Source organism: Nematostella vectensis, chromosome 15, assembly GCF_932526225.1.
Source record: "Nematostella vectensis chromosome 15, jaNemVect1.1, whole genome shotgun sequence".
Lineage (NCBI taxonomy): Eukaryota > Metazoa > Cnidaria > Anthozoa > Actiniaria > Edwardsiidae > Nematostella > Nematostella vectensis.
This window is the reverse complement of record NC_064048.1, coordinates 10757676-10775712: the sequence shown is the minus strand read 5'-3', so window position 1 is coordinate 10775712 and position 18037 is coordinate 10757676. Positions and strand designations below refer to the sequence as shown.

Genomic DNA, 18037 nt, shown 5'->3' with positions numbered 1-18037 from the left:
CACCTATAGAGCACGTGAACAGGGCATGTTACTCACCTATAGTGCACGTGAACAGGGCATGTTACTCACCTATAGTGCACGTGAACAGGGCATGTTACTCATCCAAAGCTCACCTAGAGTGGACAGGAGAGGGTTTGTAAAAATACATGCACTGATATGCATGTATCTATCTAAATTACTAGCGCAGTAAGTGCTATCATAAGTATCGAAAATTACAAAAAGAGTCTATGCATGTATGTAAATGTAGCAAGCAAAACTTATTGTCATCATGAGTGTTTTTCTTTTTCTGATCAGAGTAACTTATCTGATTAAAAATGTGAACGAGCTCGCCTTTTTCTACGCTTTTACCCACTATGAAGAAGATAGATATGAGGACAGAATCCAATAATTCGAAAAAGCCGCGCCTTCGTTTTTTTTTTTTTTTTTTTACAACAACGAAACTAAAAAGTTTCATAATTCAAATACAATATTAATCTTATAAGATTAAATATCTCAATCCCTCCCAGCTCAGCGTGAACAGCTTGCGTAAATAGACAATTCTCTTTGGGCTCTTCGCAAAAGTTGATTAACAGAATAAAAAAGATAGTTAACATTAGACGCTGCGAGCAAACGAGACAAATAAGGAAGTGTGCGCTTAAAAAATAATCCGATGAAAAACACAGGGAGCCCTGTTTATACTCAATAGCAGCCAAGGATTAAAATGAGATAAAAGCTCCGGGTATATTTTTCTCTTGTAGATGATCGATGTTGTTTGACAGATTTTTGACTGAAAAATAAAACTTAACCGTGTTAATAATCAAATTCTTTGATTCTTTGATAAAGTTTATCAAAGGATCGCTGCCTTTTTTTAAAAAAATCAACTTGCACATTAAATACAACACCAAACTTTGCAAAGCTGTGAGATTATCAGATGGTGTGAATGTTGCTTTATCAGGGTATTTGTGCATTTAGACCACCGATAATCTTGATGAAGGTTTACACTTAACAGCTCTTGTTTTTTAAAAACATTAAAAAACATTAAAATTTCTTTTAAAGCGTATCAATATGTCTTGACCTTTTTTAAAAGCGTTTGTTTCTGTCACTATCGTGCAGAAAGCTAGAAGTAATCTTAACTTCAATCGCTATTAATTTCTTTTCTCGGGTTTCCCCTTTAGGCTTTTTTTATATTTTTTTTTTTCTATTCAAACCCTGGAAAGCTAAGTTATGCCATAACAAAGGCAGAGGACACATGAGGTCTATTAACTCATTTAAGCGTATGTGCTTGGGATTCGTCTGACTAAACAAAAGAGCGCCATTTAGCGGCAATTGCCCTCTTTATGTTCCATCCATTGCTTCGACTTCTTCGTTTTACTCAGACAAGCTGTACTTTTTGCCCTTATTCAATAACAAGTAGTCGTTACGGACACTTGCTAACCAGAAAGAAGCATCTTAAGATGTTTTACACAATATTGCATGAAGTCACAAGAACCTCTTTGCTAAATAAAAGTCAACCAATCAGATGAGACTTCCTTTAGATGTTTTACGCGTGCCATCTAAAGACTCTTATCGCTAATAGCCGCCTGTTCTCTTATGGAATATGAACTTCCGATTTCTTAAGCAATATTCTAGATGCTTCTTTACAAAGACGCCCAAGCGCTCCTTGCTCTAAGAGACTAAGCCAGTTCTTCTCTACAGTCCACCGTTGATTCACGCGTTCTTTTCGATCAAACGGCGACCAACTTCGCCTTGCATGTAAGTATATAATCACCACAAACATTTGCAAATCAGTTCAAATTACTCACTTTTATTGTAATTTGAGTCGATTACGACCTACAAGGATTTAAAATTCTCTTTGAGTGAAAAGTCCTGTCGTGTTGAGATATAAAGTCGGTTGGTCGTGATTTAAACTTATGATTAATTATTCTAAATACATATTACAGATAGTGGTACTTTAGATACCTTTGTATGCTTTAATGCCATAACCATTATATATTTCTAAATTGTAAATTAAACGCCCAAATTACTACGCCGCTCAAATATCCCGTGTTTACAGGAATGATTTATGCTCTACAAATGAACCTTAAAATCTCTGCTTGATATCTGGTTGATATTGAAGACCATGTTTGCCCTCTCCCGGGTATGGTATATTTCATAACACGGATAGTATTTATCTAGTTTAAAGGCACTTATATTCAAGTGCGCTTTAAAATATTTGATACTTTCTGTCAATAGTAATATCTAGCCTGCCTCTAGGCTTTAGTAGTTTTTCCGGCAAGAAAACCCCGAAAACACGGAGTTCGCATATCACACGGCCGCCATCTTGTATTATCCGCTGCGTAGGGGGAGGGGGAGGAAAAATAGCGGCCGTGATATGCGAACTCTGTGTTTTCGGGGTTTTCGTGCCGGGAATCTACAGGCTACAGGAAGGCTATAGTATATCAGTCTTGGAGCACTTATATAAGGTGTCAGGGGGACCCAAGCCTAAATTCATAATGATGATGATGATGGCGATGACTATGACGATGACGATGACGATGACGATGACGATGACGATGACGGTGACGGTGACGGTGACGGTGACGGTGACGGTGACGATGACGATGACGATGACGATGACGATGATAATAATTTTCCTGCTCTAGATATTCTATTCGCGGCTTTGTTTGCTCGCAATTTTACTCTGGGATGTAGTGTCGTGCCCAGACGCCGGGCGTTAGGTAGCGAGTCAGGTAGCGATTTGAGGAGTCGGATTCCTCTTCAGGATTCCTGTGGATGGCCATTGCCATCTGGTATTGCACCATTTTAGTAATTGTGATTAAATATCAATAATAATAGTAAATATAACAATGAAAAAAACGTATAAAACACATTTTCGAGATAAAAAGAGATAAAAAGGAAGCAATCGGCCCATTTTGGAAAACATATGGTTTTAAGTTTGGGTTACTTACCAAAGTGTCAATTGTGATTGGCTCCTGTTGAGTAAATTTTACTACCAGACTCAAGGGACTTATCCCTTGCAATCTGATTGGTTAAAGAGATGGTAATCGCGGTAACCCACTTACCTCCATATTGCTTTTGGCATCTCCATATTGTTTCTAAAATGTGTTATAATCAACACATTATCAACCCCTATATTGTAATAGAAAAAAGGCCAATGTCCTTTTTTCTTTTATTAGTAAATTGAAGAGACAATGCATGTAAAATACTTATTCGTAAAAAAAGGAAAAAAATACGGGAGAGCAATAAAAAAGTATTATATAAAAGTTAGCACTGAATTTAATAAATGGTTTTGTATTAATGTTGCGCTATGTATAGACATTGCCTATTTTAATGCTAGCCGCCTCATCTGAAGTAGGCATTTGCTTTCTATTGGCTTTTATTGCAACTAGTATACAACCAAAAACCTTTCAGTATCGCAGCTTTATATACGATGAGTATGTGGGAGGGAGCTTTATACACTATAAGTATGTGGGAGGGAGGGAGCCTTATACACTATGAGTATGTGGGAGGGAGGGGGCTTTATACACCATGAGGATGTGGGAGGGAGGGGTCTTTATACACCATGAGTATGTGGGAGGGAGGGGTATTTATACACCATGAGGATGTGGGAGGAAGCTTTATACACTATGAGTATGTGGGAGGGAGGGAGCCTTATACACTATGAGTATGTGGGAGGGAGGGGGCTTTATACACCATGAGTATGTGGGAGGGAGCTTTATACACCATGAGTATGTGGGAGGAAGCTTTATACACTATGAGTATGTGGGAGGGAGGGAGCTTTATACACTATGAGTATGTGGGAGGGAGGGGGCTTTATACACTATGAGTATGTGGGAGGGAGGGGGCTTTATACACTATGAGTATGTGGGAGGGAGGGGGCTTTATACACCATGAGTATGTGGGAGGGAGCTTTATACACCATGAGTATGTGGGAGGGAGGGGGCTTTATACACCATGAGGATGTGGGAGTGAGAGAGCTTTATACACCATGAGGATGTGGGAGGGAGGGAGTTTTATACACCATGAGGATGTGGGTGGGAGGGGGCTTTATACACCATGAGTATGTGGGAGGGAGAGAGCTTTATACACCATGAGTATGTGGGTGGGAGGGAGCTTTATACACCATGACTATGTGGGTGGGAGAGAGCTTTATACACCATGAGTATGTGGGAGGGAGGGGGCTTTATACACCATGAGTATGTGGGAGGGAGCTTTATACACCATGAGTATGTGGGAGGGAGGGAGCTTTATACACCATGAGTATGTGGGAGGGAGGGAGCTTTATACACCATGATGATGTGGGAGTGAGAGAGCTTTATACACCATGAGGATGTGGGAGGGAGGGGGCTTTATACACCATGAGGATGTGGGAGGGAGGGAGCTTTATACACCATGAGTATGTGGGAGGAAGCTTTATACACCATGAGTATGTGGGAGGGAGGGAGCTTTATACACCATGAGTATGTGTGGGGAGGGGGCTTTATACACTATGAGTATGTGGGAGGGAGGGGGCTTTATACACCATGAGTATGTGGGAGGGAGCTTTATACACCATGAGTATGTGGGAGGGAGGGAGCTTTATACACCATGAGTATGTGGGAGTGAGAGAGCTTTATACACCATGAGGATGTGGGAGGGAGGGGGCTTTATACACCATGAGGATGTGGGAGTGAGAGAGCTTTATACACCATGAGGATGTGGGAGGGAGGGGGCTTTATACACCATGAGGATATGGGAGGGAGGGAGCTTTATACACCATGAGTATGTGGGAGGAAGCTTTATACACCATGAGTATGTGGGAGGGAGGGAGCTTTATACACCATGAGTATGTGGGAGGAAGCTTTATACACCATGAGTATGTGGGAGGGAGGGAGCTTTATACACCATGAGTATGTGGGAGTAAGGGAGCTTTATACACCATGAGTATGTGGGAGGGAGAGAGCTTTATACACCATGAGTATGTGGGAGGGAGGGAGCTTTATACACTATGAGTATGTGGGAGGGAGGGAGCTTTATACACCATGAGTATGTGGGAGGGAGGGAGCTTTATACACCATGAGTATGTGGGAGGGAGGGAGCTTTATACACTATGAGTATGTGGGAGGGAGGGAGCTTTATACACCATGAGTATGTGGGGGGGAGGAGGCTCTTTTGGTTACAAGCAGCCGATTCTTACGTAGAATGCAATTCTTAAATTTATAACCAGTTACATCATACAAATAAAAAATACCCGATAGCTTTTCTTTGTACAGCGAAGGTTTAATAAACCCTAAAACAAAATCAATCACTTTAGAAAACACAAGAGATCAAAGTAATGCATAAAATTAAATGCGTTATACTTTTCTTTGTATAATAGCGAAGGTTTCTTTGTACAGCGAAGGTTTAATAACCCTAAAAAAGTAATCATTTTAGAAAACAAAAGAGATCAAAGTAATGTAATAAAATAAAATGCGTAATGCTGTTCTCTGTATTATAGCGAAGGTTTTATAAACTGAAACAAAATTAATTACTTTAGAAAAAACAAGAGATCAAAATAATGTAATAAAATAAATGCGTTATGCTTTTCTATGTATATATGGAAGGTTTAATAAACTGAAACAAAATTAATTTCTACTTTGGAAAACACAAGAGATCGAAAGAATTTAATAAAATGAATGCGTTATACAGGTTAATAAAAATCGCTCTATGCACCCTTATTTTATGGTAAGATTTGTTTCTCTTTTTTTTCCCCAGAGTATTTAAGAGATCACGCATCACGTTTACTCGCACTCAGCGTATTGATGCGGCGTTTTCAAGACGTGGGCGAGAAACAAAAACCAAGGGAAAGCTAGGATTTCATAAGAACCCGAACGTTCATCAACGACGATGCCGGAGAAACACTGGAATCAGATATTTCTTCATGCAAGCACAATTAAATATCGCCTGCTTAGTGGTTATGCTTGACAATATAGCTAGAAACAACCGTGAGAATCAAAGGAAGTGGGAAAAAATAATTGGATAAAATGCAATTGGGGTTTTAAATTAGGAAGTGGTTGATCTTAAGGGAGACGTAGTTTGCAGTGCCTAACAAAGTGGTACTTAAAATTGAAGTTTCGTCGAGGGAAAGACATAACAACCAAAGAGCAGTGCGTATTCGCACCCAAGAGTCATTGCCATATCTCCGTAAGGAAGAATAAGAAAGAGTGGTCGCGAAGAATTTCTAAGAAAAGAGGAGGACAATCTTCTAGGAATTCGATCCAGCGAATCTTCGAGGATAAAAAGGGTGACCCGAAACTCTGGAAATTATAGCAAAGTGCTTGGAGGTAAATTGATTTGAAATTGAGTGTCTGAGAAATTCTTGGTTTTTAGAAACTTGCTTTTGAAGTGAGTAGAAACGGAAGGAAAGAAAATACTTACATTTGGGAAGAACAGTAGTAATCGGTTACACATGAATACAAAGAAACGGTGTACTCCAGTGTTTACCGTAACTACAAGTTAAAACTAAATTCAGCTAAGGAGAGGCTACCGAGAAATGACCTTCAAATATTGAACATTTTGCCGCGATAGCTTCGACGCAAAAGCGTCGTCAAGAAATTAGATTAAATACTTACCAACAAACAGACCTCTCAAATAACGATGCCAATTTCATGCAAATTATCGTGTGGTGTAATCCCTTGAAAGTCTCTTGTTTCTCTTAACATCGTCAGAGAGTGCCTGATTTCCTTGGAGTATTTGGGTGATTTTCGGCACGCGCGTCGTTTCTTTGGTGAACTTGACAATAGCGGGCAGAGTTTGTACTTCTCACGACGTATTTATATTTGCCTCGGGGGAAAAAGGATTATTTAATGCCATCTATTTCCATTGTTATGATAAGTACTCTGGATAACGCTCAGGAAATAGACTTAGGGCTTTTTATCTGAAGGAAGAAGATATAGTTAAAATAAGAGAAGTAAACCAAGGGGAAGAAGGATTAAAAGAAGAAGAAAAAGAGGAAGAAGAAGAAAAGAAGATAGAAAAAGTCGATGACAAACTAAAAAAGTAGATAAGATTTCACCCATTTAACCAAAGACAATTAGACCGACATCGAGAAAGCAAATATCTGGACTTGGGTGTCGTTGAAGATATCATCAAGGTAAACAGTATAAAGTGGCCTAAAACTACGGTTGAAACCAAACTTATTGTGACATTATGATGAGAAATGTAGTTGTTATATAAGCCAATTTCGGAAACATCAAAAATGAACTGATAAAGGGGACGTTGGAAAAAAAAGTTAGAAAGACGGAAGTTGAGAGATTACAATCAAAGGGAAAAATAGAGTTTTCTATGTTAAACAGGGATTATCATTGAAGACATCTGAAGTTATTAAAAAGTTTATAACGGTGGACTATGGTGTGAGGAGCAATAGATTTGGAAGGAAAGAGAAGAACCCAAACAATCCTTTAAGTGGAAAAAGCGGAAACCGGAAAAATCAATCAAAACTGAACCAAGCAACAAGCCATGTTACAAAGCGAGCCCGCAATGTCACTGGAGCTACAACCTCGCTCCTTAACCTGGGTTGTCATAGAAACCACTGCATACGTCACGCTAGACATCGTCATCTTCGTAGGAAATCTATTGATCTGTATCGTCGTGTATCGCAACCCGCGCATGCGTAGTATCACTAACATGCTAGTGGTCGCCCTCTCGACCACTGATCTCCTGACAGCATGCATTACACTCCCAATGGCTGCCGGGACGTCTGCTCTCGGGCGCTGGGTATACGGAAGCCTCGGTTGTCAGTTATACGGATTCTGCAGCAAGTTTCTCGTGTACGTCTCAATATACACTATTTCACTCATTGCCTTGAATCGCTATCTCAGAATCTGTCGCCCGAAAGTGTACAGAAAACATTTTACGGTTCGGAAGTGTTTCATTTTCTTGGCTTTTATTTGGGTTTTCCCAGCGCTCGTCCGCTTATTACCGTCTGTTCTTGGGTATGCGCAGTTCACATTTAGTTCCCAGACCGCTGGCTGCTCTATGAGTTTCTACAACATGCGCGCGCAGTCTCCATACACGCTCTTCGCCACCCTGGTGTTCATCGCTCTCCCCATGCTCCTCATCATATTCTGTTACACCGCCGTATCTCTGCGCGTGCGCAAACATCGACGCAACGTCACGAGTTCCTTAAACGTGCGAAATCAGCGCAGCGAGCTCAGGCTGAGCGTCGAGGAAGTGAAAATCACCCGCACTTTATTCACCCTCGTTTTCGCATTTCTCATCTGCTGGTTGCCTGTCTCCGTAGCACTGCTGATCGTCCGTGCGATTGTGGGCTCAGTGCCGATAATCGCCGCACGTGTTTTGAACTGCCTTGTCGCCCTGAGTAGTGCGTGCACGCCGTTCGTCTATGGTGCGCTGAACCGCTCCTTCAGAAGGGAATTTGTCAAGATTCTTTCATGTCAACAAAGACAAAGACTGGAGCCGGGAGAATTGGAGCTAGACAGGATTGGGCACCCTGTGGTGGGTACTGAAGGTGGGAACTCCCAAAGCGGGGAGACTCGAACTAGGAATGGGGCCCATTCTATGTGATGACAAAACATGTAGGGAAACGACGACGTCCAATTGACAATAGGCAACTCGCACTAAGAAATAACGTTATTGGGCGAAAAAGCGCGGATCATTTGCGACAAAATAACAACAAAAACCTACCTATTTGGCGCTGAGAAAGACTAAGGTGTGACGGGCGCAGCCATGTCTATCTATATTTTGGCTTGAAATTGCCACTCAAAAAAGTAACTAATCTGCCAGGTGCAAACCGGCTATTACTTTGAGTCCCAAGAAATACTATGAACATACAACTGTTTCATAAAATGCATTCTGTGCAAGCAGAGAACGGCAGTAAAAATCTTATATTATTTATCCATAAAAGCAAGAAGAATAGGATACGTACCATGGGACCAGCGTCCATAGTGATGCCTTCACGTCCAATACAGGTTAATGAGTTGCGGTGCGACACAAAAACCCTGTGTTAACGCCCTTATAAAAGAAGACGAGGGGTTAGACGAGGGATCCACTGTCCCTATTGTGGAGAGTCTCCTGTCCTCTTGCACCAACTGCCTCTTGAAGAAGATATGTACGATGAAACCAGCATCCATGGCGGTACTTTCACTTCCAAATACAGGTTTTTAAGTTATGGTGAGAGACGGGACCTCTATGTTATGGTGAGAGATGGGACCTCTATGTTATGGTGAGAGACGGGACCTCTATGTTATGGTGAGAGACGGGACCTCTATGTTATGGTGAGAGACGGGACCTCTATGTTATGGTGAGAGACGGGATCTCTATGTTATGGTGAGAGACGGGACCTCTATGTTATGGTCAGAGACGGGACCTCTATGTTATGGTGACAGACGGGACCTCTATGTTATGGTGAGAGACGGGACCTCTATGTTATGGTGAGAGACGGGACCTCTATGTTATGGTGAGAGACAGGATCTCTATGTTATGGTGAGAGACGGGACCTCTATGTTATGGTGAGAGACGGGACCTCTATGTTATGGTGAGAGACGGGACCTCTATGTTATGGTGAGAGACGGGACCTCTATGTCCTCATCCGAGAAGACGAGGGGCTCACAGTGCCCAATATGAAGATTCAGGTTTTTACACTACCAAGCTGACTTGACCCGGGTTCGAACCCTGGTCCTCTTGCGTGAGAGATAGAGACGATTCCATTGAGCTATCGCGCCATCTTCCCTAGTGATACATACACTGTTTATGAACGGCCATCAAACAATGAAATTGAACGAGTGATAACTCAGACAGACATCATATTGGCCTATTTCGTTTACCCTTGTATTCAGGCCTTTTCATCATATTTATCAATACAAAAACTTCATCATTTCCATAAGCTTTAGAGACTTTGTACTAGATTTAGAAGGATTTGGAATAGGTCCAAACTTCACAAATAATATGAGAATAAGGGAACCTGTAAATAGCTGATTATAAAATTCTATATCCAATAAGGTTTATTGCACAACAAACAGTCGTATTTACTTTTATTGCAGCGTATGCTAAGAAATGCATGAGACACGCACCACAAACATGCGATACGCACCGCAAACATTTTTTTAAGGAAAACTTACCTTAAAAAAAAAGTTTTAGCCTCTTAGCTATGCTATTGTTCAGAAAGCCATTTTCTCGGAAGGGGGCTTAACCCCCCCCCCCCTCCCCCCCCCAGTCTGAATAGGGTTAAGCGTTAACTGTTTTATTGCCTTAAGCGTTGATTTGTTCTTACATTTAGCGTTAGTGTTACACTGAATTAAGCGTTAGTGTTACATTAAGCGGCAGTTATTACATTAACACTATTCAGACTGGGTTATTTTGAGCTGTCTGTGACTGGAGGGGGAGGGGGAGGCTAAAAGTATTTCATGAACCGCTTAGGCTATTACCATCAAACGTACACACAATAATCACCACATGCAACGAATCGTCACGCTCTATTTTAGGTGTGGTCGAATCAATTATGACGTAATAATGAATAAATACGATGTCTAGATATTCTTTCAAATATTGCCTAAATTATATCGGGTTGAAATCGGGTTGATATCATTTTACATCATTTAGATATGTCAAAATCAACCTTTTAACGGCTTTACAATGCAAAAAAAAAACGTTTATGATCAATTTTTTGGAAAAATTTTGGATTCTTATGATTTTTGCAAAAGAAAAAAAATATGTAATCATTACAAAAAAGTATTTGCATGCATGTATTACTGCTCTTAGTAATGATAAATGCATAATATTATCTAATACATCTAGTGACATTTTTAGCAAGCTTCGAGGGAGCAAAATGTACCCAACCCTCCCCCACAAATATCCGAGGTAAAAAATTCTAGCGCTGTTGTGAAACTTGTCACCTAAACAAACTTATAAAGTCAAAAGAGGCATTTAAATCTGAGAAACAGGACCAAAATATAAATGGTATGGCCATGGTAATGGCCATGGTAACATGGAGCGTCTCCTCGAATTGTCAATGTCATCAAAACGTCCGCAGATAGATTTTTGAAAAAGACATCAAGTTTTAGCCTTTTAGCTTCTATGGTTCAGAAGTTATACCAATTTTCCCTGAGGGGGAGCTTAAAGAGCCCCCTCCCCCCCCCCCCCCCAGTCTGAACAGGGTTAACCCTAACACAAAACGTTGACATCTACATCATGCGAGAGGAGGGGGGGGGTTAAAGAGCCCCCCCAGTCTGAATAGGGTTAACCCTAACACAAAACGTTGACATCTACATCATGCGAGAGGAGTGGGGGATTAAAGAGCCCCCCCCCCCCCAGTCTGAATAGGGTTAACCCTAACACGAAACGTTGACATCTACATCATGCGAGAAGAGGGGGGGGCTTAAAGAGCCCCCCCAGTCTGAATAGGGTTAACCCTAACACAAAACGTTGACATCTACATCATGTGAGAGGAGGGGGGAGCTTAAAGAGACCCCCCAGTCTGAATAGGGTTAACCCTAACACAAAACGTTGACATCTACATCATGCGAGAGGAGGGGGGGGGGCTTAAAGAGACCCCCCAGTCTGAATAGGGTTAACCCTAACACAAAACGTTGACATCTACACCATGCGAGAGGGGGGGGGGGTTAAAGAGACCCCCTTCCCAGTCTAAAAAGGTTTAACCCTAACACAAAACGTTGACATCTACATCATGCGAGAGGAGGGGGGGACTTAAAGAGCCCCCCCAGTCTAAATAGGGTTAACCCTAACACAAAACGTTGACATCTACATCATGTGAGAGGAGGGGGGAGCTTAAAGAGACCCCCCAGTCTGAATAGGGTTAACCCTAACACAAAACGTTGACATCTACATCATGCGAGAGGAGGGGGGGGGGGGGTTAAAGAGACCCCCCAGTCTGAATAGGGTTAACCCTAACACAAAACGTTGACATCTACATCATGCGAGAGGAGGGGGGAGCTTAAAGAGACCCCCCAGTCTGAATAGGGTTAACCCTAACACAAAACGTTGACATCTACATCATGTGAGAGGAGGGGGGAGCTTAAAGAGACCCCCCAGTCTAAATAGGGTTAATCCTAACACAAAACGTTGACATCTACACCATGCGAGAGGAGGGGGGGGGGGTTAAAGAGACCCCCCAGTCTCAATAGGGTTAACCCTAACACAAAACGTTGACATCTACATCATGCGAGAGGAGGGGGGCTTAAAGAGAACCCCCAGTCTGAATAGGGTTAACCCTAACACAAAACGTTGACATCTACATCATGTGAGAGGAGGGGGGAGCTTAAAGAGACCCCCCAGTCTGAATAGGGTTAATCCTAACACAAAACGTTGACATCTACACCATGCGAGAGGAGGGGGGGGGGGGGTTAAAGAGACCCCCCAGTCTCAATAGGGTTAACCCTAAAACAAAACGTTGACATTTACATCATGCGAGAGGAGGGGGGGATTAAAGAGCCCCCCCCCCCCCCCAGTCTGAATAGGGTTAACCCTAACACAAAACGTTGACATCTACATCATGCGAGAGGAGTGGGGGATTAAAGAGCCCCCCCCCCCCCCCAGTCTGAATAGGGTTAACCCTAACACAAAACGTTGACATCTACATCATGCGAGAGGAGGGGGGGGCTTAAAGGGACCCCCCAGTCTGAATAGGGTTAACCCTAACATAAAACGTTGACATCTACATCATGCGAGAGGAGTGGGGGATTAAAGAGCCCCCCCAGTCTGAATAGGGTTAACCCTAACACAAAACGTTGACATCTACATCATGCGAGAGGAGAGGGGCGGTGCCTGTCCCTCCATAACTTGAATTTGAAAGTGCGAAATTTGAAGGAATGGTCCATTCTTAGCGTGCGTATATCCAGTTCTCTCTCTCTCTCTCTCTCTCTCTCTCTCTCTCTCTCTCTCTCTCTCTCTCTCTCTCTCTCTCTCTCTCTCTCTCTCTCTCTCTCTCTCTCTCTCTCTCTCTCTCTCTCTCTCTCTCTCTCTCTCTCTCTCTCTTACTTTTGCCTTAGTCAGGGTATCGTGGAACTTGACTATTGGTGGGTTTGCCTCCAACCTCTCTTGCCAAAATTTCCGGAAGGCCTTCTCGCCGACATCTAGAGCAGACATAAGATCCCTTTTAACTTCTTCAGATGCCAGTTTACCCGTTGACAGCGATTGAACGTCAGCTTCATCTTTCGAGATCCTGCTCTGCTGAAGGTCAGTATGCTGAGAACTTGAATCGCTCTGCAGATATGAAGGATCTCTTTAAGGTTTCGTTAGAACATGCTTCTGTATTCCGCAATGAGGTAAAACTTGCTTACCGCTTTTGGCTTTCAGGCTGAACCCTTTAGTGCCACCAGATGTTTGGGTGTCCTTGTTTACCGTCTTTCACATGCTTGGTCTACTGGTATCTTCCCAAAAGGATTCCCCTCTCCGACTTGGACAGAAAATCCACCAGACATTTTTGACAGATACGATGAGAGGTATCTTGAATAGTTGACTGTAATGTTTGGGATTCCTGTTTGTATGACCGCAAGGTTTTCTGGGTAACAGCAATAAACAACGAGAGTCCGCCATTACTGTTTATTCGTTTTGATCCTAAGGTTTTTCTCAAATACATTACATTTTTTGGCGACGAGGATTTCGGAAATGGCAACCTACGGCAAAATAGACGAATTCGACAGAGATTCTGATTCATGGGAACAGTATATCGAGCGTCTAAACTTCTATTTTGAAGCAAATGGAGTAACTACGTCTGACGATGACTTGAAAATACGCCGTGCAATCCTCCTCAGTTCGGTAGGGAAAAAAACCTACAAATTAATGTCTGATCTGCTGGCCCCAGCGAAACCTGGAGAGAAATCTTATGCTGACTTGTGCACCTTGGTAAAGAGCCATTTCAACCCAAAACCGAGTAAAAGCGTGCAACGGCACAAGTTCAATAACCGTTTCAGATTGAGCGGGGAGAACGTGTCTGACTTTGTAGCGGCTCTACGAAACATGGCAGAATACTGCAATTTTGGTGGCAGTCTGGAAAATATGCTGCGTGATCGTCTGGTGTCTGGAATTAACAATGAAAGAATCCAAAGGCGTTTGCTATCAGAAGAGAACTTAACTTTCAAAAAAGCTTACGACATTGCTTCGTCTATGGAAACGACCGCACAGCACATGGCCGATCTTCAATCTGCTCCTTCTACGTTAAGTTCAACGTCTGCATCTGTAAAAAAGGTCAGTTCTTCGCCCTTACCGCGTTCTAAAAGCGAAAATAAAGAGTGTTATCGTTGTGGAAAAAATCACCACCCGTCAAAATGTCGTTTCAAGGAGGCCACGTGCCATTATTGTAAAAAGAAAGGACATATTGTTGCCAAATGTCTCAAAAAAGCAAAAAAGTCGTCCGAGACAACCAAGCCAAATTCAAACCACCATCCAAAACAAGGGAAACCAGCAATTCATGTCTTGGATACTGATAAAGAAATAGAAGATGAAGATATATATCCATTGTTTGCTGTCAGTCAAGGCAACCGCCAAAATCCGTATGTAGTAGATGTTGAATTAAATGGTCTTAAAGTTCAAATGGAACTGGACACTGGTGCATCACTTTCAGTAATCGGAGAGGACATTTTTGATCAATTGAAGAACATTGAGGGTTCATCTCTCAATCTGCAAGATACCAAGCTAACCTTGAAAACATACACCGGGGAGACAATTCCAGTTTTAGGAAAGCTTGTAGTGGAAGTCAAGTACAAGGACTTCTTTGAACACTTGCCAGTTATAGTTGTACAAGGCAAGGTGCCCAGTCTCTTTGGACGAGATTGGTTACAACATGTTAAGTTGTCATGGCCAGAGATTTTCCTAGTTCAAGTTGTATCCCCTGATGTGTCTGACCTGCTAAAGAAACATGAAAATTTATTCAAGGAAGGACTAGGGACAATTCAAGGAGTGAAAGCAAAGATATACGTTGATCCTCAAGCCAAACCCAAGTACTTCAAACCTCGCACGGTAGAATATGCACGACGTCAGAAGGTAGGGAGAGAATTGGACCGTTTGTTAGAAGAAGGAACAATTCGTCCAGTTCAATTTTCGGAATGGGCAACACCCATTGTGCCCATTGTCAAATCTGATGAGTCTATACGCATTTGTGGAGACTTCAAAGTTACTTTGAACCAAGTTAGCAAACTTGACAATTACCCAATTCCTAAAACAGAGGATCTGCTAGCTCAACTTGGAGGTGGAGTGCAGTTTACAAAACTAGATCTGAGTCAAGCTTATCAACAACTTGAGTTAGATGAAGAATCAAAGAAGTACACCACTATCACCACTCATAAAGGCCTATTTGAGTACAATAGACTGTGCTACGGCATTGCCTCAGCCCCTGGGATTTTCCAACGCACAATGGAAAATTTACTGCAGGGTATTCCGAATGTTGTAGTACGAATAGATGATATTCTCATTGCCGGGAAGACATCAGCAGATCATCTCAAAAGTCTAACAGAAGTCCTGTCACGTCTGGACAAAGCTGGCGTCCGTCTTAAACGTTCGAAGTGCATTTTTCAAGCACCTGAAGTCACTTACCTGGGACACCGCATAGACAAAGATGGTATCCACCCCCTTGACGAGAAAATCAAAGCAATTCAAGAGTCACCGAGACCTTCTAATCTGAAAGAACTGCAAGCCTTTTTAGGCATGCTTAACTATTACGCTTGTTACATACCTAACATCACTACAATACTATCTCCTTTACATCAGCTGTTAGTCAAAGACACACCTTGGAACTGGAGTGAAGCACATGAAAAATCTTGGAACCAAGCCAAGTCCACACTTCACTCTTCACAACTTCTAGTGCATTACAGCTTGGAAAGAGAGTTAACCCTTGCTTGTGACGCATCACCATATGGTCTTGGTTGTGTTATTTCACATGTGATGGATGATGGGACTGAACGTCCTATTTCATATGCCTCACGTACTCTGTCCCCAGCCGAAAAGAACTATTCACAGCTCGACAAAGGAGCAGCAGCCATCATGTTCGGGGTGAGGAAGTTCCACTCATACTTATATGGACGGAGTTTTACCATCTACACTGATCACAAACCCCTGCTGGGTCTGCTACAGTCAACTAAACAAATACCGACCTCAGCCTCACCACGCATATTGAGGTGGGCGGTATTCCTGTCAGGCTACTCATACACTTTAGTATATCGAGAAGGCCAGAAAAATGGTAATGCCGATGGCCTGAGCCGGCTGCCATTGCCAAATGAAACCAGAAATGTTCCAGTGCCTGGCGACATTATGTTTGTAATGAATCATCTTGAAGTCAACACACCCGTTAAAGTCAAGGACATTGAGCGTTGGACCTCAAAAGATCCTATTCTTAGTGCAGTACGACACCAAGTAATGTCCGGTTGGCCCAATTCAAATGATCGCATTGAGTTCAAGCCCTACTCTTATAGAAAGCACCAACTTAGCTGTCAGGATGGCTGTCTACTCTGGGGCTCTCGCGTAGTCATTCCTCCTCAAGGAAGAGTCAAGCTTCTCCAGGAACTACATGATGGACATCCTGGAATGGTTCGCATGAAAATGTTAGCCCGAAGCTATTTCTGGTGGCCTGGCCTGGACGCGGATATTGAGCAAAAGGTGAAAGATTGCACAAGCTGCCAAAGTAATGCTAAGGCACCTTCTACTGCACCCCTACATCCGTGGGAGTGGCCGTCTAGACCTTGGTCTCGCATACATATTGACTATGCAGGACCTTTCGAAGGACACATGTTCCTGGTGATCGGTGATGCCTATAGTAAGTGGATCGAGGTATTCAAGACAAACTCCAGTACTGCTGCAGTAACCATCCAGAAGTGAATGACCCAGTATTTGTCAAGAATTTTTCATATGGTCCAAAGTGGTTATGTGGAACAATTATTCAACAGTCAGGACCGGTTTTCGTATGTCGTTCAACTCAGTTCAGGTGGAGTGTTTCGACGACATGTTGAACATCTTTGCCTGAGGACAAGCACACCCACAGTCGCCAATGATCTTCAGAGTTCAACAGAATTGGCCCAAGTTCCAATGCAAACAACTGTACCCAAGCAGATTCCAGAGGAATTTAAGGAACCTGAGATCACAGTTCCAGAACCTTCATTGGAACCGAAGAAGACAGAGCTTCCAGCTTCTGAACCTGCAAGTACTCTGCGAAGAAGTACTCGACTCAAAACCACACCTACTCACCTCAAAGACTATGTATGTTAATTTTAAGCAGCATATCACACACTGTGTACATTTTTCCGGATCTGATGGATTGACAACTTGTCAAGAACTTGTCATGGACATTGTTGTTGTTTTTTACTTATTGACATGTTGTGTGTATAAATTTGATAGTTTTACTGGCCTCAGCAAGCAAGTATCTTTTAGTTGTAAACTTGGGTGGGGCAGTATGTAATGTTTGGGATTCCTGTTTGTATGACCGCAAGGTTTTCTGGGTAACAGCAATAAACAACGAGAGTCCGCCATTACTGTTTATTCGTTTTGATCCTAAGGTTTTTCTCAAATACATTACATTGACGTTATCATAGGCGAAACACCAAGGGATCATATCTCTTATGGCTGTCAGATGTAAGGCCCAGTCACCTTCTCTTGTAGATCGGACCAGCGCCAGGAGAATCTCGGCAAGGTCAAGGTAACTCATCCAGAATGCCGACAGGTTTCCGTTATCGTTGCGAAGGAAAAGAGTGTATCTTTTGAAAAGTTCTGCAACCTCGTGAAACGCTTGATCGCTCATTTGTTTGTTAAACTCAGACTCGCAGACATTATCGTACAAGCTCTTCATCCCTGCTAGTGTTTTCTACAACGGCTTTCTTCTCTTTGCCTATCCCCTCTATGAAGCCCCCCATGCCTGTCTCATCAGAGCTTCATACACAAGATTATGCATACGCACTGCCCGATTGTACCTCCGTCCTTCCATGACCCCAGTTACTGATCCTTCTGCGAGAATTTGCGATTCAACGCACAGGTCAGTCACTCCAGCGTCTCGGAATCTTTTGCCAAAAATCCCTAGTAATGTACAGATCGTATGGAATGCCCCCATTCTCAGAACTATGTGTTCGAACTTCACTTTGTT

At 42.5% G+C, this 18037-nt stretch overlaps 2 protein-coding genes across 2 annotated transcripts; both read left to right on the top strand.

The window, feature by feature from the left end:
• The first annotated feature begins 1512 nt into the window (after nt 1-1512).
• On the top strand, nt 1513-9974 carry LOC5512950 (melatonin receptor type 1B-A). Its single transcript, XM_032382422.2, has 2 exons — nt 1513-1731; nt 5713-9974. Exon 2 carries the CDS (start codon nt 7456-7458, stop codon nt 8521-8523), a length of 1068 nt encoding a protein of 355 aa, XP_032238313.2. The 5' UTR covers nt 1513-1731; nt 5713-7455; the 3' UTR covers nt 8524-9974.
• A 3476-nt stretch (nt 9975-13450) lies between these two features.
• Nucleotides 13451-16782, top strand: LOC125560617 (uncharacterized protein K02A2.6-like). Its single transcript, XM_048722421.1, has one exon. The coding sequence runs from the start codon at nt 13582-13584 to the stop codon at nt 16780-16782; it is 3201 nt and encodes a 1066-aa protein (XP_048578378.1). The 5' UTR covers nt 13451-13581.
• The last annotated feature ends 1255 nt before the right edge of the window (nt 16783-18037 follow it).